At 41.6% G+C, this 27,178-nt stretch overlaps 2 protein-coding genes across 2 annotated transcripts in view; one reads left to right on the forward strand and one right to left on the reverse strand.

Annotated features, from left to right (window-relative positions):
* Positions 1-454: 454 nt before the first annotated feature.
* Positions 455-13,525, reverse strand: COQ5 (coenzyme Q5, methyltransferase). The gene is made up of 7 exons (XM_083147434.1): positions 12,490-13,525; positions 10,259-10,408; positions 6,380-6,607; positions 5,097-5,203; positions 3,050-3,138; positions 890-1,001; positions 455-686 (listed from the first exon to the last, which is right to left on the reverse strand). The coding sequence occupies exons 1-7, from the start codon at positions 12,653-12,655 to the stop codon at positions 585-587; spliced, it is 954 nt and encodes a 317-aa protein (XP_083003560.1). The 5' UTR covers positions 12,656-13,525; the 3' UTR covers positions 455-584.
* RNF10 (ring finger protein 10) overlaps positions 12,793-27,178 on the forward strand; it is a 42,932-nt gene continuing 28,546 nt past the window's right edge. Inside the window, exons 1-4 of the mRNA XM_083147421.1 lie at positions 12,793-13,316; positions 16,624-16,805; positions 17,022-17,218; positions 18,189-18,279. Coding sequence (XP_083003547.1) covers positions 13,208-13,316; positions 16,624-16,805; positions 17,022-17,218; positions 18,189-18,279 — 579 coding nt within the window. The 5' untranslated portion in view covers positions 12,793-13,207. The remainder of the gene's footprint in view (positions 13,317-16,623; positions 16,806-17,021; positions 17,219-18,188; positions 18,280-27,178) is intronic.

Here is a 27,178-nt window from a genome sequence, read left to right on the forward strand (position 1 = left end):
CCCTGGTGGAGGCACACTGAAGTAAGCAAAAAGTGCTGAGTGCTCAAGTGGACTTTTCGCATCGCACCCTTTACTTTGGTCATAATTAGAGCGATCATCGCGATAAAAAGCAACAACTGAATATGGCCTTGCAATCTGCCATTACTTTACACAGGAGATTGGGTGTGATTAACAACTGAATCCATCCTGGATAGTTCATATAAACTACTACCTAATAAAGACTACATCATATCCTGCAGCAGCAGCAGACTAACACAAGTCAGGATAAATGATTCTCATTGAAAATAGAGTAAATACATTACTTTTTCCTCAGGCACTACTGCTACCATGTCAGATTATTCCATGTTGCCAACTACAGTGTTTACCACTACTGCAGTCCCCAAAGAACAGTTCTCATATTTATCTAGTGTACATATTCTGGTCATGTCCTCTGTCCATTAATACAGAACTGATATTTTGAAAGGAATAATTATTTAATAAAAATATAAATTACAGCACATATTCACCAAATAACAGCCTGCATGTTATTATAGATCAGGTCAGCAGTTGTCCATAATTATAAAAGTGCTTTACTGCAGTTTGTATCACAATTTGAAGCCTGAATGGACTGCAACAACACCGGAGGTCAGGTTGTGATAGTTGACCTTGAAAAATCCAGCATCTTCGATCATGGCTTTAAACTCCTCCTAGAATCAAGGGAAGCAAAGTTTCATATAAAGCTTTCAGGTTGATTGTGGTTATATTTACTCTTCTGTATTAAGCATCTCATTTATAATGATCGAAGAATATCTATAAATATATTGGCAATTTTATAGCAGTTGTTATAAATACAAGGGTATACGTAACCCCTTTTCACAATAAGGGGCCCCATTGACTTAATAAATGTTACCTGAGGAGGGAAGCGTCTGATGCTCTCCACTAGGTATTGGTACGATTTCCAGTCTCCAGCAATTACCTCCCCAAGCACTGGTATAACCTGGAAACTATACAGGTCATAAAGCCTGCCAAAAAAATAAGAGAAAAAGTTGCTTACAATGGGGGAGGGGGGTGATAGACCCATTTCAAATTTGCTTACTCACGGACTAACCATAAAAGACTGGCTTTTACAAATTTATGCAACACAAAATGTATCCCTATACCAGGTTACAGAATGCCACCGCAAATAGTTTTACTATTTTACCTCCAAAATGGATGTATTTACTTTAAGCCGTGTACACACGGTGAGCTATTAGCTAATGGCCAATGTTGACTAAGCAATTTTGACAAAGCCATTTTGCCTAACTAATGATAGTCTATGGTCTAGTCAAAATTGCCTTGCCTGCGCAGTCTATCTATGTTAGGCGATTCTGATTTAGCAGGGCCCACGCATCGTTCTCTAAGCAGGTAAAACACTGGGAGATTGACTATCTAGTCAAAATCAACTGGACAAATTTCACCGTGTGTGCACCCCTTTATTTTCCTGACTCTGCTGCTGGATGTGATATAGCATTTAACCCATTGCAGTCCAAATTGTAATTCAAACAGTGTGGTTTAAATGTTAAAAATCAATGATGTGAATGTTATTTTACAATGGCTCACCAATGCATCTGCTATTAGCGCTAGGGCTGTTGAGCCTGACTAGACGTTAGGCCTGAAAGGGTTAAGTCAGGCATGGCCAAACTATGGACCTTATTATGGTTGATTCGCAAGACTGCGAATTGACAGCCTTGCGATTCCACCAGAATCCGCCCTGCGAATGGCGATATGCACGACCCCCCCTCGCTATGTTTGTACGCACGGGCTATGAATGGATGGTCGCCAACCATCGAATGATGTGGAAGGCACACGCACATCAAAGGTTACTCTGAGGTAACCTTCGATGTGCATGGGCATTCAGAATGATGATGTCAGCTGCCCGCACACGTCACCGGACAATGGAATGCCCAGCGTTCCCATGGGTGTGACTATCAGTTGGCAACCCACACCCCCCAGCCGCAACCTTGAGTGCGTGTACCCAGTGAACAGTCTGTTCGCCGTGGCTGCATGCACCCAGCATGTGCACATGCACAGAAATGCGGCTGCGCATGTGCTAAACATCGGTCCCCTTGCGAACGTACGGTCCTTGCGAACGGACCAGAATAACCCCCTATAGCCCTTCAGCTGTTGTGAAACTACACATGTCAACATGCCTTGCCACAGTCTTACAATTAGGGAATGCTAAAACTATAGCAAGGCATGCTGGGATCTGTAGTTTCACAACAGCTGGAGGGCCACAGTTTGGCCATGCCTGCTTAATTGTTGGAGTTTATATGAACTCTATGGGGGGGGGGGATTCAATTGTTTATCACACCCCCAATGTCCCGTGTAAAGTGATGGCATGATGTTTCTTTGTAGAAAACAATCTAACTTCTAGAATATAGAATTATTACTGAACAATGCCATGCAATCTAGGGAGAGCTTCTTCTGTCATAATTCAGTATACTTTAGAATTTTGACTATACCATTTGAATAAAACAAAGAAGAACATTGTAATTTATACTGTAAGTATCATTCTAAACATTTTTATCATCAAAACTAAATGTTTAGCACTCCACTGGAAATACAATTACTCTCAGGGAGAGGCCAGAGGTAAGACAGGTATGAAAAGGGATGGCTATTGACCATTGACAATTTGAAAATCTATGGTCTATGACTAATGGTGAATAATTTTACCTTAGATGGGGGAGAACCAGATAGTTTCCCAAAATCGATGATACAGAACTACCTGTATCTCCACCCCTGACCCCTGTGAAGCCCCGACCCCGGGCTCTTATTGGATCACAGCTAATTGAACAGTAAAGCAGAGGTGACCATCGGTGGGTGAAACCATTAATGGTCCCCTATAGATGGTTTTACTTCATCCAGGAGGTTATCCAGCGATGATTAACCAAGATGGCCATTCCTAGCAATGAGCTTAGTCTTTCCATATGTGATAGCCAGAAAGTGCGATCCCTGTTGAACTTCATGGTCTGCGCTGCTGAGTCCTAGCCATGATATAGCTAATGTGTACCATAAATAACTAATATAGTACCTGGATACAAGTGGGTTGTTGACTTGACTGAATTCCAGACATAAGAATCTTCCTCCTGGCTTTAACACCCGATATGCTTCTTCAAGAGCCTTTAGAGAAAAAGTGGCAAAACATGTAATGGTACCACTCCCACATACACACAATAAAAAGATTACTGTAAAATGTGTGAACAAAGACTATATTGTTTTTATCAATGCTTCTTATGCAGGTCTTTTAAACATTAATATATAGTCTATACACAGCAATAGACCATTAACCATGTTTAATTAATATTTGTATAACATATCCTAGAACGTGTCCCAGTAAGTGCTATACTGAGTATTGTCATTTTTCTGGGCAGCATGTGAATATCTTATACATTACCTGAGGCAGCAAGAAACTAAAAAGACATGTTGGAAAAACATGGAGAAGTAATTGGCTTTGGAATCTTTCAGACTTTCATGATCATTTGGCCCATTGCTCCTTACAATGTTTAGTGTGAGAGTATTTGTTTATACATGGTAAAAGCAGAGTGGTGCCAATGTTCTGACCATCTCTCCAGACCTATGCAGCCACCAACATCACGGGAAAATCCACAATGTTACCATACCCTAATTATTGGTGAAGGGTCAGTCACACATCGCTAATAACTGGATACCATTGGCTGTTCTAGCACCTTAAACATTCCCTTATCCAAGCTGATGCACTTGGTGGGACCAAGTTTCTGTTGAAGTATTCAGTTTTGCACAATATATAGTTTTCCTCATAGGGCCTGATTCAGTTACTAATTGCTGGCACTCTGCACATCCACCATACATGCCCTGCAACATCAGATGCAGTATGGCTGCAGATGTCAAATGATTGCCAGTATGCAGCTGTTTGGGGCTGGGGAGGGGCCAGTGATGGCAGCTATTTCACAATCAGAGATTTTGTGGGATCTTGGATGGAGTTGCAGCAGACGGCTTGCGTGACCTCACTCACTTATACTAGGCTGATGAACATTAACACTTGCTTCTTTGAAATTTGTCAAAATATGTTTTATTCTCTGTGGTATTGCCAAAAAACATGAAATCTCCAGTCTAAGATGGAGAATATGCAGTTCAAAACACAGAAGCCCATAGAAGGTTCTTGCCCACATACAATATACACAAGGGATGTATGGACAAGTGAAGGTGACAGATTATCATGTGAAGAAATTAGCTCAGAGGACAATCACTTGTGGAGGCCATCAGGACATGATCACAAATGGCAAATAACTGGAGGCAACAACTGAGTGAGCACACAAGTATATGTACGAGTTATACACCCTTCAGCCATGACATTTACCATATATACTCAAGTATAAGCCTACTTTTTCAGAACATTTTTTATGCTGAAAAAGCCCCCCTCGGCTTATTCTCGAGTGAGGGTCCCACTTGAGTCAATAAATTTCCCAGTTTTTTGTTGTAATATTAGGTGCCTCGGCTTATATTCGGGTCGACTTATACTCGAGTATATACGGTAAACTACCTGTCTAATATTGTGTAGCTCCTTCTCAAGCCAACAAAAAAGCTCTGATCCATCGAAGTATGGACTCCACAAGATCTCTGAAGGTGTCCTGTGTAACCTGGCATTAGTAGCCAATCCTTTAAGTCCTGTAAGCTGTGAGGCGGGGCCTCGTGGCTCAGAATTGTTTATCCAGTACATCCCACAGATGCTCGATTGGGGATGGATGGAATTTGGAAGCAAAGTCAACACCTTGAGCTCTTTGCCATATTTTTCAATAACCATTCTTGCGTGCGTTATTGTGCTGAATGAGGCCACTGGAAGTACAGCCATTGCCATGAAGGGCTGTACTACAATGTTTAGGTAGGCAGTGCATATCAAATTAACATCCATAGGAAAGCAAGTGTTTCAACAATCAACTTCATGAACTGACTGTACACTTGCTGCCTAATATATCCCACCCATTTCACAGGTGCCACTAACAATATAATCAGTGTTATGGCTTAAACTGTGTTTCTGAGCCGTTGAAGCAACAGATACAGAATTTACAAACTCATAGTGCACCATTATATTTTGTAAATACCTTGTCTATATGGGTTACATTTCGGATCCCAAATGCAATGGTATAAATATCGAATTTTTCATCTGCAAAGGGCAACTCTTCTGCATCGCCGGCTACCCAAGATAGCCCTTAGTATGATAAAAACACCAAATTAAAAGGACTTGCCTACACAGCAATTTTGTTCATTGTTTTAGTAATGACAAAATAACTTTTCATTATATATTAAAAGAACATCTAAATGTACATTTCTTATGCAGGGCAAGCATAATAAATAGAGCACTGGATTATTATGGTTAAATCTTCCCACAAACACAGTCAATGGGTTCAAGGAAACAGATTCAGCATTAGCAGCTTATGCGCAGTTGATGGAAAATAGCCGCTGGCAATTCAAAATGTAAACATGATGGTTAAGGAGGATTACAGTAGAATGCTGCTTTGCCTTTAACTGCACACTTGCCAGTTTCCCAGTGCCAGCATTCTGGGGTCTCTATTTGTGCTTGTTGATAGTCTAGGGTTAATGAACTGAATAGGATTGCATAGTAAGCAAAATGAGAAAGTGTTTGCCAAATATCTTTTGGAATCTCTTCATTAAAGTGTTATGAGGATTAATATTCCTCCAGCTCCTTACACAAATATAATCATGGAAGCCTCATATCTTGAGTGTCCACTATTCCTCAGGATTAAAGACCAGTTTCCTGTATTACCAAAGCACTGCTCACTTTAAGGAATCCGCCATGTTCCCTCTGGGCCTAATTCGGATTTGTATGTAAACCCTATAGTTTACGCACACATCCAACGGTGGGAGTACTACACATGTGCAGGATCCGTTCTTCACATGTACAGAACGAGTCCTGCAGACCCCTATAGCTGTAACATGATTGAAATGCTGCACAGTTTGGTGGGTGGATCAGGGGTAACAAACTTACCGTGACAATTGCTGGTTATTCCCATTCTGAGGGTGTGCCAAGCCCAGCCTCTGCTTCTTTGGATGCAGACTTCCTCTACCAGGCAGAGGTGTTCCGACAAGGACTGTGACTATCGCGACCAATGGTGACCCAATGCTTGGAAGGTAGCAGGAGGCATGTTTCCTACAGACACCTCCTGCAGCATTACCGTATCAGTTGTACCATATTGTAGACACTTCCCTGCGACGGTGCAATACTGTACATATTGGGGTGAAGTAATGCAGTCACAGTTCCCTATATTTGAGCATCTCTGAGAGGACAAGCATGGAAGCTTGCAAATGGCTATGGCGTCAGATATCGTGACATAAAATCTACACTTTCCATTTAATTATAGCTCACCTTCAGAATAATCTAGCTGTAATGACCTCTGCTTCCCAACCTTCAGCATCTCCTTGTTTATATCACAGACAACAGCCTGAGAACCCATCAATAATCCTTGCTCCTGCTCCTGGCTGTAAGACCTTGAGATGTCTGACCAAGACAGATTCTGCTGCCATTTCAGCTCACTACGAACTAATTTTTCCCTTTGTGCACGGATGTAATTAAGAAAACGAAAAGCAACATCTCCTGTAAAACAAAATGTATTTATAAAATGTAAACAATTATTGTAAATGATAATTAATGATTCACCTCTGGCTTAAATGTGTGTGTATATATACACACAATAATTACATTTTATTTTACTATATTTTATTCATTTAGAAAAAACAACCAATGTACATGGATTTAATTTCTTATAGCTGTCTTAGCAAAATATTTTCATTTTATGGAAGCTTAAAGGGCATACACACAGAGCGATTTTGTGCTATTTTCTAAGCAATCTGATTAGATTGCTTAGAAATTAAGCACAGATCTCTCTTTGCCCCGAGTGATTCATTATCTCTTGATAACCAAGTCAGTGCATGCAGTCAAAATCTAGTCAAATTGCTTAACAAAATCGATTAGCACAAATCTCTGCATGTGTATGTGCTCTCCATGGGAGATCTGGACACCAGGATATCGCCTACCCTAAATAGCTTAGCAAAATTGCTACGTGTGTATGCCCCTTTAGATTCAAGCAAGTATGCCAGACAAAGGAGGAAGTGTATCAAACCTTCTAAAGAATTGAAAAGTTACCCATAGCTTAACTACCATTTATAAAGTACATTCTATACAGTGATAGGTAGAAGCTGTGTGGTTGGTATGGGCAACGTCTACACATTCTTTAAAAGGTATGTCGCTGCAGCCTTGCTTCATTTATCACGGGCTAATATTTGCTCAGATATTGGTGAACACATTTTTTTGTGGCATTGATATGGCTTGGTGGGCTATTTCTAAGAAAAGCTCTAGACACTTTACTGTATTGGATTGCTTTCCTATTTGGGGTAACCCAGAATTCTTACCATCTCCACGAAATACATGGTTTAAGCAATGGAGATGTAAAGGCATTAATGCCATCTGGAACATTTTAGATCCCAGAGGCTAACCTTTTTCATTTCCACAAGCATACACAGAAAAAAAAGATAATAGAATGAATCGGGCGCAAGGGTTAATAATAGTATGTATATTCTTTTCTGAAATTACACTTTCCACGAGAAAAACAGGTGCTCCCAAATTGTTCGCTTTTAACTACTAATCAATAGGTATTATTATAGAGAGTGCTTTAAAAAGTTTTAAGAAATTTCAATTTATTCATATAAAATGAAACAATCTACACATACATTAATAAACGCATGTATTAAACACAATTTAAAACCACATTTTGGTCAATGCAGCAAACTCTGGTAAAAATAAAATCATAATAAAGATGAGAACCGCAACTGTTAGTTGACTAGTCAGCCGCTCGAAGCAAAAGCTTCAAAAGCTAGTCTGCTACCTTCTGTGTTTGTGCATGTGTGAGAAAGAGATGTAGATTCACACTCTGCCAGCAGATGGCAGTGTTTCAGAGACTCACGTACACTAGACATCTATATAGATGATACTTAATATCATGGCCAATAGAGTTCCGTAGTAATAGAAGAAACTGCTCAGGTGCTGTGCTTTTCCTCCAATTAATGTAGGTTTTTTGTTTTCTATAGAGGTTCAGGAATCCTCAACAATTGCAAGAAAAATGTAATTTATCATCTAAACACTTTTTTGTGTTGCTATAAGTTTGTCCCTGTGCCCTTACTTAAGCTTGGTACACATTACAGTATATGATGTTTGCTAATGATATGCACTATAACAATATTTTAAACAATATATCCATGCATATTGTCTATTGTGAACTCACTATATTGTTACCGATGCACGCTCCGGTGGGTCATTCGAGACCTCCTCTGTCATATGTACATGCGTAAAATTCTGACTATATAGTCAATGACAGCATGCTCCTGGGTGTGGCCTTTGTAAAATTGTTTAATGTGTATGCACTATATGGTTGGTGAGGGAGTTCAAGTGAAATTGTTGATGTCATTGCATCATTTGTGGGGTTGTCTAATGTGTACCCAGCATAAGCTTCAAGGAAGCATGCACCTATTACTAGATCCACTATTGAACTTGTATTTGATACCAGATCATATAGTATAGTAAGATGTGGACGTCCTTGCAGAGGAGGTGATTGGCTGATCTTCCAGAAATTTTAAATTTTTAACTGGTAATCTTCCATATACAGTAGAGAGAATTCAGAAATTCCTCAGCTCCACTAGACTACAAGAATTCCATACCAGAACTTCTGTTCACCCTAGTTGTTAGAAGCATATGCATTTGGACTCTACAGGCCAGTGTTGAAATGCCATATGACTAATGCCTCCTATATTTATGCTTTCTGGTCCTACTCAAAAATGTAACTATTTTGTTGAAAGTTATTTATTTTATTAATCAAACAATTTAACTTTGCTTCCACTTACTTTACTATATGCATAGCACTATATGCAGAGTCTTGGAAGGAACTCAAGGATATTGATAATCTACTACCCACACTTATACCACTTTTACACTGCTATGTTGTACATGGACAACAACCCGTTGTGCAGTGAAAATGCACCAAGATGAAATTGCCCAGGTCAATCGACCCAACATTTTAAAACAGGTAGCGAGCTGGGATTAACACAGATTTAATCCAGCTCACGGTGCAGTGCAAACGGGTAACCTGGTTCGTTGTGAAGCAGCACATGTTCACAGCAATGAAATAGCCGGTGCTGGGAGGGGATCTCCACATGATGGCTCCGGACCCACCTCCGGTGATGTCACCAACCTGGCATAATGCTGGTTAGGGATGCCAGATAGGCATTTTGTCCCTGAATTTGTGTGTAATTTTATTTCTAGTAATACACACATTGGGGTCAATCCTATTACATGCAAAGGGTGTAAGGGGGTGTTGCCATGGTGTTTAAACGCAGGCAATGGCACCCGATCTCACCCCATTCGCATGCTGGTTTCAGGCCGAATTTCTGTGATATCCGGCTGCAGTAAAGTGGAACCACTGCCGCAATTATTTGCAACTGTGAATTCATTGCAACTAATAGGATCGACACCATTGACATGATATTTCTTAGTGGATAACGACTTCATAAATAGATGCAAAAATAAGGATTTCTATATTGGAGTGCTCCAGGGAGGCAGCTAGAAGGTACAAATAAAAACTCTATCCCTAATGACTCAAGGAAATACTATATAGGAAAAAAAAAATCAGGTAGTGATACCTAAATAAACACTTCCATTATGGATTTCAAGACACGGTAAATTAATAGTGTGGGAGAGGAGAATAGATATATGACAATACTGAACTATCAATTCACTGTGTCTTGAAATCCAAAAGGGAAGCTCTTATTTAGGGATCTGGATTCTGGCCACACCCGTACGGGTATGTAGTAATTTGTATGCTCTGCTTCCAGACTTAAGGAGCCCATACACGGAGCAATTAGCTCTGTGCATTTTGAACTACAGTAGATTGCATCATATCTAGTTCAAGACGCAAGCGATAGGCTAAAGCAGAGTGCATTTTGAACTAGATGCGATGCGATCTAGTTCAAAAAGTACCTGCAGCAAATACTTTTTGGACTGCACGATGTGATGTGACGTGGGACCACCCATCGCATCTGCAGTCCAAAATGCACCATAAATATTTACATCATATAAATGAAAAACAGAACAGAAAACAGGATAACTGTGCCCAATGAGCAGTTGTTTAGTGTATTTAGAAGTGTTCCCCCACTGTAATATTAAGCACTGAAATGGAAAAAAACAACGTTACTGTACCTGTTCCTCCTGCTACATCTAGTAGCTGAGTACCTGGTGTTGGGTTCATGAGGCGAACCAACCAGTCCTTCCACAGCCGATGGACTCCTAGGCTCATGGAATCATTCATTACATCATATTTCTGAGCAACACTCTCAAATACGCGATAAACTAAAAAAATAATCAACAGTTAGAATATGAGCTTTTTGGGGGCATATTATGAACTGGGGGTGCCCATTTGCAGTAGATTCCCTCCTTCCCCCCAAGAAGCGTACCTGTTTCAATGTGCCACCCAAATGCTTATCCCAGTGCACAATCTAAATGGTGATAAATATACTGTAGAAAGATGGCACGTGTGATAACTCTCTGGCACATTTCCATTTCTCAGTGGTTACCAAACACTGTCTTCAAGACTGTTCAGGTTCAACTGTTCAGGTTTGAGTGATATCCATGCTGAGGTGACTAATTAGTACCACAGTCAGTTTGATTACACCATCTGTGCACAAGCATTTCCCAAAAACCTGCACCATTTGGAAAACACTGCTATGAGCAAAGCCATCTTTCTTAATAAGTCACTAAGAAGATGGTACCATGGGAGAAGCAATGGGAGCCGATTCACTACATGGGCGGCACAGTGCCTGGTCCTGGATGGAGTATGCACAGTGCAGGGACCACCTGGAGCTAGGGATGGAGATCGACCATCGATGAGTTTAAATCATCAATGGTTTATGGCCGATGTCAAATACTTTTGCCTTCGATGGGGGAGAACCAGATGGTTTCCCTCCATTGATGGCACAGCAAAACTGATGTTTCGCTTTTTTTTAAAAGAAGTGTCGAGACACAAAGCATAGCCCCGCCCCCGACACCCACAAATCCTGCCTCTGTGTTTTGATTGGCCCACAGGCCAATCAGTCAAACAAAATGGATAACCATTGATATGTAAAAATATTTGTGGTCATCCATTGCATAGTTTAACACTATCGATGGCCAATTGCACTATTGCCATTGATGGCAACGGCAATGATTTCCTTCCCTACCTGGAACCATATGCACTTCACATCATACACCCATGATAGATACGCCACTGGAATCTTTGCCTTTAAGTCAATCATTAATGGTTATTCAACAGAGACATTAGAGAACTCTCATTCTTAAGATAATAGGAAACAAACATAAAAACTTTTATGCCAGAATATATAGACACAACTTACAAATTGAATATATTGGCATGGGGTAGGGTGTGCAATCGATCGCCATTTGGATGGCTATTACATAGTATTTATTTATTTATTTATTTATTTGCAGTTTCTTATATAGCGCAGCAGATTCCGTTGCGCTTTACAATAGTAAACAGTGATAAAACAAACTGGGTAACAACAGACAGACATGGAGGTAGGAGGGCCCTGCTGCAAGCTTACAATCTATAGTACAGAGACTTTATAATTCACAATTATTCCAGATTCTATTTTTAAACCGATCAATGCAAGCAAAGAATTGCAGACTGTAATGGGCTGTTTTGCTGTAAATAACAATCTATGCTGTCAACTTTTCACCTTGACTCAGCAAGCTGCTACAGAATACTTACCAACGTCATCAAGATTTGCAGCCTCATCCAAGTGCTGCCTGGCGAGCAATAGAGCACGAAAAGCCACTGGTGGGCAAAACTATAGAGGGTTTCACACCATCAGTGGTAACCAACTGTTACCATCAATGGTGATCATCAACTGTTAAGCCACAGATGGGCAGCCATAGCACAAACTATGAGTGTTGACGTACAGACCTATTCACATATCATATTAAGGCAGAGGACAGGAGGAAAGAGAAGACCTTACAATACACGGAACAAATATAAAAAAACAGAAATTTTTTCCAGAGCCTAAATGATGTGTAGACACTTGCAATGTGACTGTGGTTGCCATAGAGTCATGACATTAACCAGAACAAAGTAAAGAAAAGTTTTTAGTTAGTTATTTTAGAATAATGCTGTAGAAAATAAATTTGTTAAAATGAATACACGATTATCCAATCAGCTCATCACATAAAAGGGGCGAGATGTACTAAGCCTTGAAAAGTGATACAATGGAAAGTGATAAACCACCAATCAGATCCTAACTGGAATTTTACAACCTAGCCTGTGTAATGACAGTTATGAACTGATTGGATGGTAGTTCATCACTTTCTACGGTAGTTTATCATTTTTCAAGCTTAGTACATCTGGCCCATAAACACATCATTGCCTCTTTAGTCCTTACCTCTCTCTCCCTTCTCCTCTTCAGTCACAGTCTGGAAGCCGAAATGAGTCTCCTTGCCTGAGCTCTGTGTGTAATGGCGCTGCTGGCAGCCAGGCCTGACATTCTTCCTTGAGCACAGGGCAGCAGGTAAATAGCAACGGCTGACAGCTCTCATGGGCGCCGCCATCTTGCCAGCTCCAGCCCTAGTGGTGAATTGATGACCTCAGCCCGTATGCCATCGATGGCCGTAAACTGTGTACGGAAACTACAACTCCCAAAAGCCCCGCAAATGGGCCACACCCCCATATATAAGCTCGTCATCCGGGTGTTTGGCACCGTCAGGCGGTCAGTCGCCATTTACAGACGTGGGCCCGTTGTCTGCCCCTCTCTGGGTGCAGATTATCACCAATCCAACCGCCCAAGTGAGTCCTCTTGGGACTCACCCCGTCTGGGTCCGTCCCACCACCGTGGGGCCAGCCGTTGCCGGATCCCCGCACATCCCCTTGGGGCCCTCCGCTCCCGGAGTCGCACATCGCTCCATTGGGGCCCACCGCTCCCGGATCCCGGCCTCTCTTCTCCTCCTCTCCGGCCTCTACGTGTATTTTTTTTCCTTCTTTCCTGGTTATAGATCAAGATGTCGCCATGAATCCCTGTATCCGTTACGCGCCGCTGCCGAACGCCATGCTCCTGGCTCCCAGCCGCCCCCTGCACCGTGCCAGCCCCGCTCTCCCCGCGGTCTATGCCGCTGAGCTCCTCCGCAGATATGGACCCAGGACCCAACAACACCAGCAAAGCCCAGAATCGTTCTGGATCCACGGGGCCTGCCGGGGACTCTAAGCCCAAGAATGGTAATGCTCGTATGTGCCTGCCGCCCCTACAGTCCGGCGAGTTATTCAAGTGTCGTAGCTCCCAGTAGCCACAGCGATCCGGTCGGTGACTGGGCAGAAACGATCAGATCGCCTGGGCAGCCGAGTATATTGCTCATATTATGCAGGCACTGGTCACTGACAGCTCAGCACTGTGCTAGCTGGTGACACTAGTTCTCAGGCATTGGGGTCTGTGATATGATGAGGAACCTTTACTTTGTTTTTGTCAGAAAGGTGGCAGCAACGGGTCTGCACCTTGGACTGTGCGCTGTTTTGTTTGTTACCATTACATTCTGAGAGCTCATGTGGAAGTGGCACCCACCCAGCTGTGTTGTGACAGATAGTGTCACCACCCCATGTAATCTCTTACATGGCTGCTGCTCTTCATGTAATGTTTGTTTACTGCTAACTCAGTAACATAATTGAAGTCTTTTTATTGCGCATAAAAACACAACGAAAGTTTTTGTGACATGCATTTGCACACGGACAGGGGCGAGTATTACCCTAGCAATATAATAGGTGTGCCACCAGACCGATTTAGTGCCAAAAAATAAAGTGTTTTGGGTACTTATGTAATATCTGGGCTCCCGTTTTTCTTATGAGACCGCGGGGCTCGCCACGCTTCGGGCACGGTGGCTCGCTGCGCTCGCCACACTATATAAAATCAACTCCATGCGTAGTTGGATAGTAGGGGTATGAAAAAATGGGGTGCATTTAACATGGGAGCCCAGATAATACATAAGTACCGTGTTTTGTGTAGAGGTGTACACAGTAACTATACTAGTATCTAGTTTTGGTTAGTACCCAGGAAATACTTAAATTGGTTTATTTTGTAACTTTGATCATTAAAAAGGATATCCCAAGTTAGTGAAAACAAAAGAAAATATTAACAGGAAATATGCTTAAAATGTTTACTCATGTTACCTTTGTGTATAAGTTGATGCTGCAAAGTGTTATGCTGTTTAAGATTCCTCTTTCCTTTTATAGCTGCTGTAGAATATGCAGCTGTCATATACTACTATGTTACATTCTTCTGTTCAGGGTTATTACCGCGTTACTGGGTATACAACGTGACTGATGGCTGCATATTCTACAGCAGCGATCCTGCTGCATCTCTTAATTACAAGAGAATACATTTTTAATTATAAGTCCATCCAATTTTTAAGTGGATTTTGAAATGATGGAAATCTAACTGTAGCACTGTGTGTTATAAAACACAATTCCACCAGCCATCCACGGGACTATTAACACCCCCATATATTAGGGCAACTTCTCCTACAATCCCCCCCATGAGCCACCTGGGAAGGTCCCAAGCGGCAGGATCGCATGCAGTCCTTTTGCATGTGATATATCTCATGCCAACTTGAACTCAAAGAAATAACAAGTGGGGAGAAAATGGTGCTGGGGTGATAATGTTCAGACATGATAAACCTTGACAAGTAGATAACAATTTTTTATTTTACAATTTAAAAAACAACAGTATATAATACAGTTGTTTTTATTAAATTGTAAAATAAAAATTGTTTCTGAACATCGTTTATCACCCCGCGTCATTTTTTCCCCCCACTTGTTATCTCTTTGGCACATGCTAAGGAGTGGGTGTTTTCTCCTTTTAGTGTGGGAAAAGGCTGCAAGGTGTGTTAATCAAAGTGTGGAACAGTTAAAATAACCTAATTTGGTTTGTGTATTGCTCCTTGGACAAGTCTGCCTGGCTCACAAGCAATCTAAAGCTGTGTAGGCACTGTACAATATCGCTGGCCATATGGTCACTGAGCGACCATATAGCCAGTGTTTAGTTTGTACTGCAGCAATAAATCGTCGGGTGTACGCTCCCGTGTTCAGCCTCCTAATGGTCACTGGCCTTGCGATCAGCTGTTTCCCTATGTAGTTCCCCCGGCAGAGTCTCCTGTTCATCAGTGACCATCTCTGGTCGCTGATGAAAATGGGACACAGCAAAATATTGCACCGTGTGTACACAGCTTAGGATATAGCTTGTGCAACTAGCAGGCTCCGGGTGTTCTCTAAGCACTAGTGAAACTTGTGTATTCTAGTCTGACTCCCAGGACAATACCACTCTGCCTGTAATGCTGGCCAAATACTAGGGCACTAGTGCATGTGTTTGACATCTGATGTGTGGACATCGGATCTGAGAAAGATCTGACCTGCTGCATGATGGAAACGTCGGATCACACAGCCTCCGGCAGTGGTAAAAGGGATCGCATGTGATCCTGCCACCCAGCAAGCTCCCGGGTGCTTCAATCTTATGTGACTTCTCCCTCCAAAAGTGTATGGGGCCTTAACCATGTGAGTGCCAACGGAATTTGTCAAAATAGGAATGAAAATTGCTGAGCAAAACTTTTTATTAACCCTTTGAGTATCAATTTTGCTGTGAGAGATCCTTAAAATATCCGTTAACAATGCCAGCGCCACTCAGTGACTTCTTTTTTGGGTGTGATATTTAACTAAACTTCAATTAACAGACTTGGCTGTATTTGTATTTATACTAAAAGAACAGTCACTGTTGAGCGATGCTTCCATTTTTTTAGTGGATATTTTGAGGATCGCTCACAGCAATCAAAGGGTTAAGTATGATCCTAATTACTTCTATATGAGGAAGTTAGGATCTGTTTACATTTGTACAGGTTGAGTTTTCCATATCCAAAATACTAAGATAGATGCGGAATTGCTTTCTGATGGTTCAATGTATACACACTACTTTTCATAGACAAATTTAAAAAACTTTTATATAAAACTACATTTTGACTATATGTAGGTGGTGTATTTGGAACCTAAATGCATTTTGCATTTAAAATGTGTTTTTGTCAAGTATGGTATGTTAATACCCCAAAATATAGAAACATGTAATATCCAAAATTCTTTGACCTCTGAATGGTGGCGAGCTGAAATGTGACCCCTGTGAGTTTAATTTTCAGACCGGTTTTTATATGTGTTGCACTGGTGTGAAAATTCAAATGATATGCAAATAATTGGTGCTAGTGGGTAGGAACCCTTCTAATGGAACAAAGCATTTGTTTTTGTATCAGTGATACATGATCCTGGCTATGCCTAACAGGATCTGTGCAGCGCCCTTCTGTAATACGTAATGCAAATAATACTTTTGATTTCACTGTATTTTGATAGCTCGTGGAACATTTCTCTTATGTAATCCAAACCCTTTATACACCTGTGCAGTCCCTCTAAAACCTGTATATAATGTTTTCCTATAAACCTTTTATTCTGTATGGGGAGCTAGGGAGCAGATAATCATTAACCAGCATGTTTATTTCAGATGGAAAAGGAGGCGGTAGCTCAAAGCAACGCTATAGCCGCAAACGTGAAAATCCTCATCCTAAAAATGAGGGCTTTGCCGGTCCGACGCGCCGCTCCGGTCCACAGAAAAGCAAAACTTTTAACAAGGTTCCACCTCAGAGAGGAGTCCCCAAACAGTACACATATGGGCGAAGAGAAGAGGTGAGGAATGACTCTTGCTAGAGCATGACTTTTGCTTTAAAGTTACTAAGAATACATGTTTACCATACAATAGAAGCTGAAACCATGTATACCACATTACTAAAACTGTTAGACCTGCTTTACACAAAACTGTGTGCTTGTCTTTTTTTATTTTCCAAATTGACCATGAAAATTGAAATAAAAGTACTAGCTTGACCTGATGGATCTTGTTTTAAGGTAGCAGAAACTCAACGGGCTGAGTTCAGCCCAGCACAGTATTCCGGACCCAAGAAAATAAGCTTAAACCACCTATTGAACTTTACGTATGAGCCACGTGGTCAACCTGGGGTTCATAGAGATGGACATGGGAACTGGGGAAGGAGAAACAAGTGGGGCCACAAACCATTCAACAAGGAGTTGTTTTTGCAAGCCAAGTAAGTTTTTTTTCTGCTGAGTCACTGTCACGTTTTAGATCACTACATAGAATGTAGAGGGGAATTCAGTTGTTTTCCTTGCAGCTGCCCCTAGATCAGGGCTGGGCAACACCGGCCCTCCAGATGTTAATGAACTACACATCCCAGGATGCTTTGCATTAGTTTTGCTATGTGGCCATGCTGAAACTGATGCAAGGCATGCTGGGATGTGTAGTTCATAAACATCTGGAGGGCCGGTTTTGCCCAGCCCTGCCCTAGATGGTGTCTGCCAGACTAATTCAATTAGCCGTGGGTAGTGGGGCTACATTTCAGCTTGCAGCCCCCAGTGTTGGTGAGCTGAAATCTGTGAAAAGGACGCTGCTTTGGTATTCAAACAGCACTTTTTGGGTCGCATCTGTTACTTTAGACAGGTATAGCTGCGTAATACGGATAAACCTCAGTTTGTTTCAGAGCAACGTGCTATTTAGAAAACATTTGAATCTCCTGTTAATGTGGATGATAGATTGGGTGCACATAAACAGTTGAATTGCCCCACGAAGGCAGTATGACCATCTTTGTAGAGGATGCCCATAGCAATCAGCCAGCTTCTACCAATCCTTTTTTTTTTTTTTTTTTTTTTTTTTTTTTTAGCGTGTACTTGATAAATGTAGTGTTCATTCTAGTACTCACCATCTTTGAAAACCCATGCAGTTCCTATTCCCTGCCTGGGGTGTCACTGTCTGCTGTGGTGTTTGTATCCATATTAAGTCGGTATAAAAAAAAATAGAGATGGTCTTCTGTGAACTGCAGAAGTTGTGCAGTTAAGCTCCTCTGTGCCGAAATGACTGTTGATCCAGGGGACAACTCCCCACTTAAATGCTAACCGAAGGTCCCTGCACCAGAATAGGAAAACCCCTCTATGCATATATGTTTTTTTTGCAACTTTAAAAAATATAGAATGATGTTGACTAATTGTATTTATTTATTTTAGCTGCCAGTTTGTGGTGTCAGATGATCATGACTACAGTGTACATTTCGCTGATCCAGACACACTAGTCAGCTGGGAGCTAGTCGAGCAAGTGGTCAGTAAACCTCCACTACGATACACACATCTTAGTCTTTTTCTGTATAGATCAGTGTTGTGTTATAGATATTCTTAATTATTCTAGCAGTCTACAGATGTACTGTATTGGAGCTGGTACAGTGGAAGGCCATAACGTACCAGCCAATCAGCTGTGTTAAAAAAAAAATAGTCAGGAGTTGATTGGTACATTATCTTCCACTTCAACATTTTACCAAGCTAAATACATTTGCTACTAAATTAGTCAGACAACATACACCAGATGAGATTTTGCAGATGGTTTCCTACTGCTTCATTGAGTGAAGCACATGTGTCTCTATTACGCATCCAGGGCTCTGGTAGCTATGTGTGTTTGAACAACTCTCAGCACTAAAACCCTGAACAAGCATCACTCCTTGTCTCATTGGTGGGTGTGGGTAATGGAAATAATGGCTGCTGCTTCAAAAAATTACGGTATAAATACAAATGGATTTTGAAAATAGATTTTCTGCAATTCCATGGTTATGTGTGTACATGAATTGTATTCTGTGCAACTTGTCCGCCCAACCTCTGTCCTCAACACGCAAAGGTGTGGTTTTACACAGAAGAATTTGCTGGGTCTAGCATCTGGGAAAACCCTGGTCTCCCCTCCATGACCCTGGTCGCACGCAGTTTTGTGGACTTCAGACTTACTCCTGTTTTTTTTTTTTTTTTTTCAAATGTAGAAATACCGGATTGATGCACATTGACGTGCAAATACCCAGGTTATAGTGGCATTCGTGAACAGGGTATAAAATTGCAGGTTTTAGTGGTATCCAGGTATCAGCAGAGATGATTAAATTAGTATCTCGGTTATCTTCATCTAGTCACCTGTGCTCAACCATGGATATCACAAAAACATTGACTATTAATGTATATTGAGAACAGTGGTTAGGAATGTCTGTTAGGTTCATTTTGCCTTTCCATTCACTTTACTAAATGTTCTAAAAATGTGATGTTGTCCATAACAACCAATCAGATTCTGTATAATTTCTATTGCATCCTAGGAAGTGATAGACATAATGTGGTTTCTATGGGCAACATCACTTTTCATTTTTAGAGGTTTTTAGTAAATTTACCTCCTACTTTAAATTGAGTTCCTCCTTTTACCCCCCTCTTTTGGCCTGGAAGGGATGGATGGGTTTTTCTGCAGCCTACTGGTATATTGGGTTGTCCTTTTCTGTAGGCTGGATTATCATTTGTAGCTTTCTGCAGTCAGTTTACATAAAATTTTACCCTTTGGAATCTTATAAATACATTCACTGGAAAATATCCTACTTTCATGGCTTTTTTGCAGTGTAAATAATTGCCGCTTTAAAAATAAGTGGGGATAACGGGCATCCCTGGCGAGTCCCCCTAAACAGTGGAAAACATGGGGCGTTTAAACCATTAATCAACAATTGCGCGCAGTAGGCCTGGAATACAACACTTGAAAAAAGTTTAAAAATCCTTCACCAAATTGTTGGGTCTGAAGGACCCGAACTATATGTGACCAGGAAACACTATCAAAAACCTTATCGGCATCACAACTACCAATAATAGTGTCAGTATTTGTAAGTTGATGAGCCCTATGTATAGCAGCATCCAACATACAGATATTGTGGATTGTGGTGCGTCCCTTCACAAACACATTCTGTGCTGGGTGTACAATCCTAGGCAAAATAAGTTGCTGACAATTTGGTAAAAAGCTTAGTATGGATATAGGAAGAGGATTGAACATTTGTGGGATCCTTCCCAGGCTTAGGAAAGATAACCATTCTAGTCTCCGTAATTAAAGACAAGGGGGTATACTTATTAAGCTCAGTGAAGTGATAAAGTGTATGGTTTTTATCACCGTCCAATCAGCTGTCATTTTTCAAACCAAATGAGAGGGAAGGGAAAAGGGGAGAGGCCGAGGGCACTGGGCTATAATGACGGAGGGTAAGAAGGCATACTCCAATCAATGTGATAAAGTATAATTAGATAAAAATGGAATTGTGGAGGTGCTCCCAGGGAGTAGGGTAATCGTAGTCAAAAAAGTTTGATATCCAAGAGAGGATATCGAAAAAAGACTCCCGGGTGGGGCACAGCCTTCTAATGAAAATGGATTACTGTTAATACAAACTTTATTAGTTAAAACATGGCCCTAATAAAGGGTCAGGAAAGGACAAAAGACAAAGACAAACAGATAACACTCATGGACAATATACGTGAGAAAGTAGTGAAATATTTCAAAATATATCTGTCTGGGGATTCAATGGAGAAAACACTCCAATAAATTACGGTATGTACATATACACTTGTAGAATCCTAAAAGACAGTAAAAAGCCTCAAATACCAATTAATATTGGAAATAAATGTCAAAATTAGCTAGATTCAGTTAGTACTTGTATTTCCTGTAAGTGACGGAGTTGTCTGGACTGGGTAAGTCGGAGTAGCTGATCGATAGCAGTATGATCTAGGTATAGAGACACCTGGGTATGGGTATGCTAAGGGAGTCGCTGCTGCCTGTGCATGTGACGTTAATCAGTGAATGCGCAGTTGAGCGGACTCCGAGAGCGTCACAGGTGTCGGAATATAGATGAGGGAGTTTCTGCTGTTTCTAGGGGTGACCTGTCTGGCTCTGTTATACAGTGTACAGCGCAGAGTCGGATCCAGGGTCCCCCAGAAATGAGAGAACCCTGAATAGAAATAGAGTATAAGGTACTCCTTCACCCTGTCCCTGGTGTTTGCTGCTATCCTCTGTGTACAGAATTATCTGTAGTGAACAGAAGTTGAGCGATACCACCCGGGTGGTGAAGTGTAGAAGGAAGTCTAGTTTGCACGTGGATGGATGGTGGCACGATTGCTAGTGCAAGACACAATAAGATCAGAAACAGTTTTGTAGGGAGAAAGATGTCCAGCGATCTTAGGCTAATTCAACAAAGTGTGAGATGCCTGCAATAGTGGGTTAATGATCAATGTGTCTTAGTAGAGCTGTAATTTGTTACACTAAAGAAATTGTAACAAGAAGACACAAGTTAATACAATGCTATGTTCAGCGCAAGAAGCACATGTAAATACAATGTTGATTTCAGCGCTAAGATTTTAAGCATGCAGTGAGGTGATTACCACAGCCCAACAGTCAGAGATTCAGTAGAGGTTGCAGGTGACTGCAATTTTTCGTAGTAATTCAATCAATGCCATATAGAATTATGTAGGGTAATAGTAACTTAGGCAAATATGACTCAATTAGCGAAAATTAGCAGTCACGGTAGATACCAGCAGTAGATAAGGGCTGCTGATTAGAGCTGTGGGTAATGTTTCTTGCACTGTATAATACTAGTACAAGATTAGCGGAGGCTGTGGGAGACAGCAATTATAGGTTCGGTGGGAAGATTCTTCTAATGCCACAGGTAATTAGGTAAATGCGCTGCACAATAGTTATCAAGTTCAACAAAGTGTAAGATGTCTGCAAACTAATGTGTCATAATTGAGCAGTAGTTAGTTACACTAGAAAAATGTAACAAGAAACATAAGTTAATACAATGTTATATTCTGCGCAGGAAACACAAGTAAATGCAATGTTAAATTCAGCGCTAGGTTTTAACACATGCAGTAAGGTGATTATCACAGCCCTTCCTGATAGGGCGTCCTGCAATATTATATAGGTGGTAACAATTAAGCAGGCACAGATAATTAGGTAAGCACTAATTGCACAGTATAAAGGGGCTGAAGTGAATACACTAAATTCTGCACGCAGATAATATTGCGCTATAAGATGACACCCAGGTTTTATACACAATAACAATAAATAATGAGCGCAGATAATCAGTTAGTTGCCACTGGGGCTGATACACTCACGGCACTTGAACCCGTAGTAGTCGCGTTGTGGGTGATCCAAACAGTCTGACAGGTGCGTGCAGACAGGGAAAAGGCACTGTGATAGGGAGGGCGCGGGTACAGCCAGACGAGACGCGTGTCTCTATCTCTTACAGATGTCAGGATCCCAATGTAACGTGTAATCAAGGGAACCGGCGCTGTATGCTCTGAGAGCGCTGAAGTCCGGGTGCCCGACAGTCAGTGTGCCGACACTGGGTGTCAGCGGGGACTGGCAGATAGAGCGTGTGCTCTGAGAGCGCTGGAATCCAGGTGCCCAGAAAATCAGTGTGCCTGCACTGAGTGTCGGCGAGGACCAGCAAGTAAAGCTGTGCTGTGTCTGATTTTAAGGCAGATGCACGGTCAAGGCTGTTAGGTGCAGAAACCGGCAGTGTACTCAGAGATGAGCTGCCGGTCTGGCGTCAATCCTGCGGCGGGTGTAGTCTGTGTGCTGAGCCGTGGAAAATCGGCAGTGTGTTAGGAGGTGAGCTGTCAGCTCCAAAGGTGTCCGGAGTCGGTAATGTGCTCCGTGTTCTGGCGCAGTCTGTCAGTTACAGGAAGACTGTCTAGCAGGTAGATGAGGTAATAGGGGTCCCGCTTGTGCACAGCGGGAACCGCACGAGACGTACGTTTCACCGTTAAGGCTTTCTCAATCGGGTGTCTGGTGTGTTTGGCCGCTCATTATTTAAATGGTCTGTGGCCAATCCCCTGTTGGGACAGGTGAGAAATGGGAGGGGTTTAGGGAGAATAGGAAACTGTGGTATGGACATGCGCTGGGACAAATGATAGTAGTAAAATATAGATAAAAATGCCTTTATCCCTGGTGACCCTATTGCATATATTAATAATAAAGATTTTTTAGGATATAGTAATTATTATATTTGCTGCAGAGAAAAAGGGGAAAAAAATATAAATAAACATATAATGCAGAGAATATAATGCAGAGAGTATAATTACTTGCAATTAATAAAGGACAGAAAGTTGATAAATGGAATTTTTGTAATAAAATGTGATAGGGCTGGACGGATTCGATTAGTGGATGAATAGTCCAGAATAGTCAAAATAGGAGTGATGCTCCGTTGGTGTTAGTGGGAAAAGAGAATAATAAATAAATAAATAGAAGCATGCACAATGTGTGCTGTGAGGAAAGGTGGAATATGTTGGGTGTTGAGTAGTTAGTGAAAAAAATTGTAAGGGATCAGAGTAGTATTTTGAATAATGTATGATCCTCAGAGTGAAGATAAGGGAAGTGGGGGATAGGTAAACGTGTAATATGGTGAAGAATAATGTGCATTAAAACAACTGGGTGATAAGGTGAGTTGATGGTGACTGAAAGTGAGAAAAAAGGGGAGAAAAAAAGGGGGGGGGGAATTGATATGTGAAGAGATGTCTAGGTCTCTGGGTTGTAGGGAATGAAAATTGGAGAATATACTGCAGACACTAACTTATTTGAAAACATAATTGTGGAGGAGAGTAATTTGATAATGCAATGGTGGGGTATGGCGATAAGAGGGATACTGGAATGGTAAGAGAAGTGAATATTAAAAGTAATATTATTATACAATAGGTAGCTGTATGTGAGTGGGTGTGGAGTCACTGTTAAGGATAAGTGGCTAGATAAGTTAGGAAGTGTTGACAGCAAGAGATTATTATGTTAGGGGTCATGAGGGTACTAGGGAACTATGCTGATATTTAAATGGGAAATATGTCGTGAGCTAGTGAGCATGTGTATTCATTGTGTGGATTTATGAGTATATATAGGTAGCCTGTTCCAATAAGGGGCAGAGAAGGGTAAGTATATATGAAGGGATACCAATTGGGTTGAAGTATGGATTTATTCGCCCAAAAATACTCCATAATTTATGAATTCATTAAGGCCCCTGGGGGTCACTGTGTTTAATTTAAAGGTCCAGTTGCTTTCTTTTTTGAGGAGCTCTCTGGTGACATCGCCTCCTCGGATCCCGAGATGCAGCGGTTCCAGTCCAAAGGCCTTAAGATCTTTCGGTGATCCTCCATGAAATTTGTGGAAGTGGCGGGCCACAGATGTCAGTTTCTTGAACTTGTTAAGATCTGTGCTGGCATTTCGTATGTTTCCCACATGCTCTAGGATCCTCTGTTTAAAGGGGCGTGTGGTCATGCCCACGTACCTGAGGTTACATTGGCATTCTAGGCAATAGACCAGATTTTTCGTGTCGCAGTTGAAATAATGTGCGATTTTGATTTGTTTATCGAATCTGTCCGTTACCAATGATCTTTTTTCCATGAAGGCACAGGCTTTACAGTGGCCACAGGGATAGGTGCCAATTGCTCTGGGTGGTACAGGTTTCTTGTGTTTAGAGAGGTGGCTCTGAATCAGTTTATCATGTAAATTGGGTGCTCTCCGCCAACTATAGGTGGGACGGTCACCCAATGCTTCCTTAAGTGTATCATCATTAAGGAGGATGGGCCAGTGTTTGGAAAGAATTTTCTGGAGCTCCTGCCATTCATTACAGAAATTACTGATAAAGCGTATGGGCTGCTGGATTTCTTTGGTCTTATTTTGTGGGAAAATAAGAGTTTGTCTGTCTAGGTTGCGGGCGTGATATTTAGCACTCTTGATGCCCCGCTTGCTGTAACCCCTGCTAAGTAGTCTGTTAGTTAAATCCTGACTTTTACTCTCGTAAGTCTTGATATCGGTGCAGTTTCTGCGGAGTCGCAGAAATTCCCCTTTTGGCAGATTTTTAATAGTAGGAGGGAAATGGGAACTTTGATAATGAAGAAGGCTGTTGGTGGAGGTCTGTTTCCTAAAGAGTTTAGTCTTCAGTGCACCATCATGTTCCTTGTACAGGGTGAGATCTAAGAAGGTGGCTTCAGATTGGCTATACTCATATGTGAGTTTAATGTTCAAGGTGTTAGTATTGAGTATGCCAATGAATGCTTTCAGTTCTTCCAGACCCCCGTGCCACAACATAAGGATGTCGTCAATGTATCTATACCAGCCTGTGATAAAGTCGGTATAGATATCATTGGCCTCGCAGAAAACGCATTCCTTCTCCCATGATCCGAGGAACAGGTTGGCATAGGTGGGCGCGCATGCCGCGCCCATCGCTGTTCCTCGGATCTGGAGGAAGAAGGAGTCATAGAATGTGAAATAGTTCTTGCCAAGAACAAAATTGAGGAGATCCAACAGGAAAATGTGGAAATCATTATGGCCTTCTGTCTCCAGGAAAGTTTGTACAGCCTGTACTCCATCATGGTGTCGAATACTGGTGTACAGGGATTCGACATCCATGGTTACGATGTAATGTTCTGGGGCTAAGTAGATTCCATCAATTTTCCTGAGCACATCGGCAGTATCCTGGAGATACGATGGCAAGCTGTAGACATGGTGTCTAAGATACTTGTCAATAAATTTACTGGCAGGTTCCAGAAGACCACCAATGCCCGATACTATCGGTCTCCCTGGAGGTTTGGTGAGATGTTTATGTACCTTGGGGAGAAGGTAGAAAGTGGGTACTTTGGGGTGTTGAATCTGTAGAAAAGAAATTTCTTTTTCTGTGATGGTACCCGATTGTTTATGCTTCTGTAGAATTTTGTTGTAGATTTCCAAGAAGTCTTTAGTAGGGTTGCAAAATAACTTTTTGTAACATGTTTTATCCTGTAATTGTTTGTTAGCCTCCCCAAGGTACATGTCCATCGGCCAAATGACAATGTTACCCCCCTTGTCCGAGGGTTTCAGGACGACGTCCTCCCAGCCATTGATGTCCTGCAGGGCAGCTCTTTCTTCCCTGGTGAGGTTATCCTTGACTGCTGAGTGATGTGTATTCTTGGATTTTTCCAAGTTGTCCATGTCATGGCCCACCATGTCCATAAATACTTTAACATTCGGACTGATGTGTTCTTGGGGCATGAAATTGGATCTCTTCTTACACAGGTCTTGTCGTCTCATTTCTGGCGGGCGTGTGTTAATATTTCCCGATGCTAGTTCTTCTAAGGCCTCAATGGCTTCCAATTCCTCTCTGGATGATGTTAGTTCTTGGGACTCTGAGATGGATATGGTGTTTGTGTGGTTGGGATCAGCCTTATTGTTGTACATTTTGTGTAACAGAAGTCTTCTGCCAAACATTTTCAGATCCTTCTCCCATTGAAAACGATTGAACGAATTAATAGGGGAAAAGGATAGTCCCTTGGCTAGGAGAGATTTGTGGGCATCATTTAGAGGGTGTTCTGAGAGATTAATTATTCGTAGATTTTCTTCTGTAGACTCTATGTGCGTTGGAAGCGTGGTGACTGGCGGGATGGTGTTTCTTGTCTCCATTGACGTGGGTCCCTTCCTCTTCTTCTTGCTCCTCCTCGTTCGTTTGTTGTTTTTCTGTATCTGCCTCTGGTTGCTCCAGGGCCTATCTCTAAAAAAGACATGGCATTCCTGAAGGGTGTATTTTGCGGGTCTTCTGCATCGGACAGTTCTGCTTCTGATGAGCTGTATTGGGAATTGTAATTGTTCTCTTTAGGTCTATCAGTGCGCCTCCATTTAAAGATTTGACCTGAGGCATAATCCCGTTTGTCACGCAGAAATTTTGTGCGTTTGCGTTCGATAATCATTTTTTCGTAATTGATGAGGTCCTCTTTATTTTTTGCGAACGTTTTTTGGAAGTTTTCGTCTTTTTCCCATGGTTCTAGGGATTTGCTCAGTTTGGCAATTTCCTTATCTAGTTCTTCTAACATGAGTAAGTTGTGTTTTGACAGGATAGCCATCAGGTCCGAGGAGCATTTTAGCAGGCAATTTTCCCAGTCTGTTTTAAGGTTAGGTGTTATGAATTCAAAAGTAGGGAATATCTTTGGGCGTAATCCTCTTGGGACTAATTTTTGTTTTATATAATTTTCTGTGGTGGTTAAGTCCCAGTTGGTGCGTATTTGTTTTTGTAGGGTTAGATTTAGTTTCCGGAAGTCCTCCTCCCATGAGGTTTGTTGTGTATAGTCCTCAATGGAGGTGGGAAAGATGTTATTAAGGTCGTCTGTTGGTCTTCTGAGAGAAAACAACTCGTCTTTAAGGCTGAATGCCATGT

Source organism: Crinia signifera, chromosome 1 (assembly GCF_055691185.1).
Source record: "Crinia signifera chromosome 1, ASM5569118v1, whole genome shotgun sequence".
Lineage (NCBI taxonomy): Eukaryota > Metazoa > Chordata > Amphibia > Anura > Myobatrachidae > Crinia > Crinia signifera.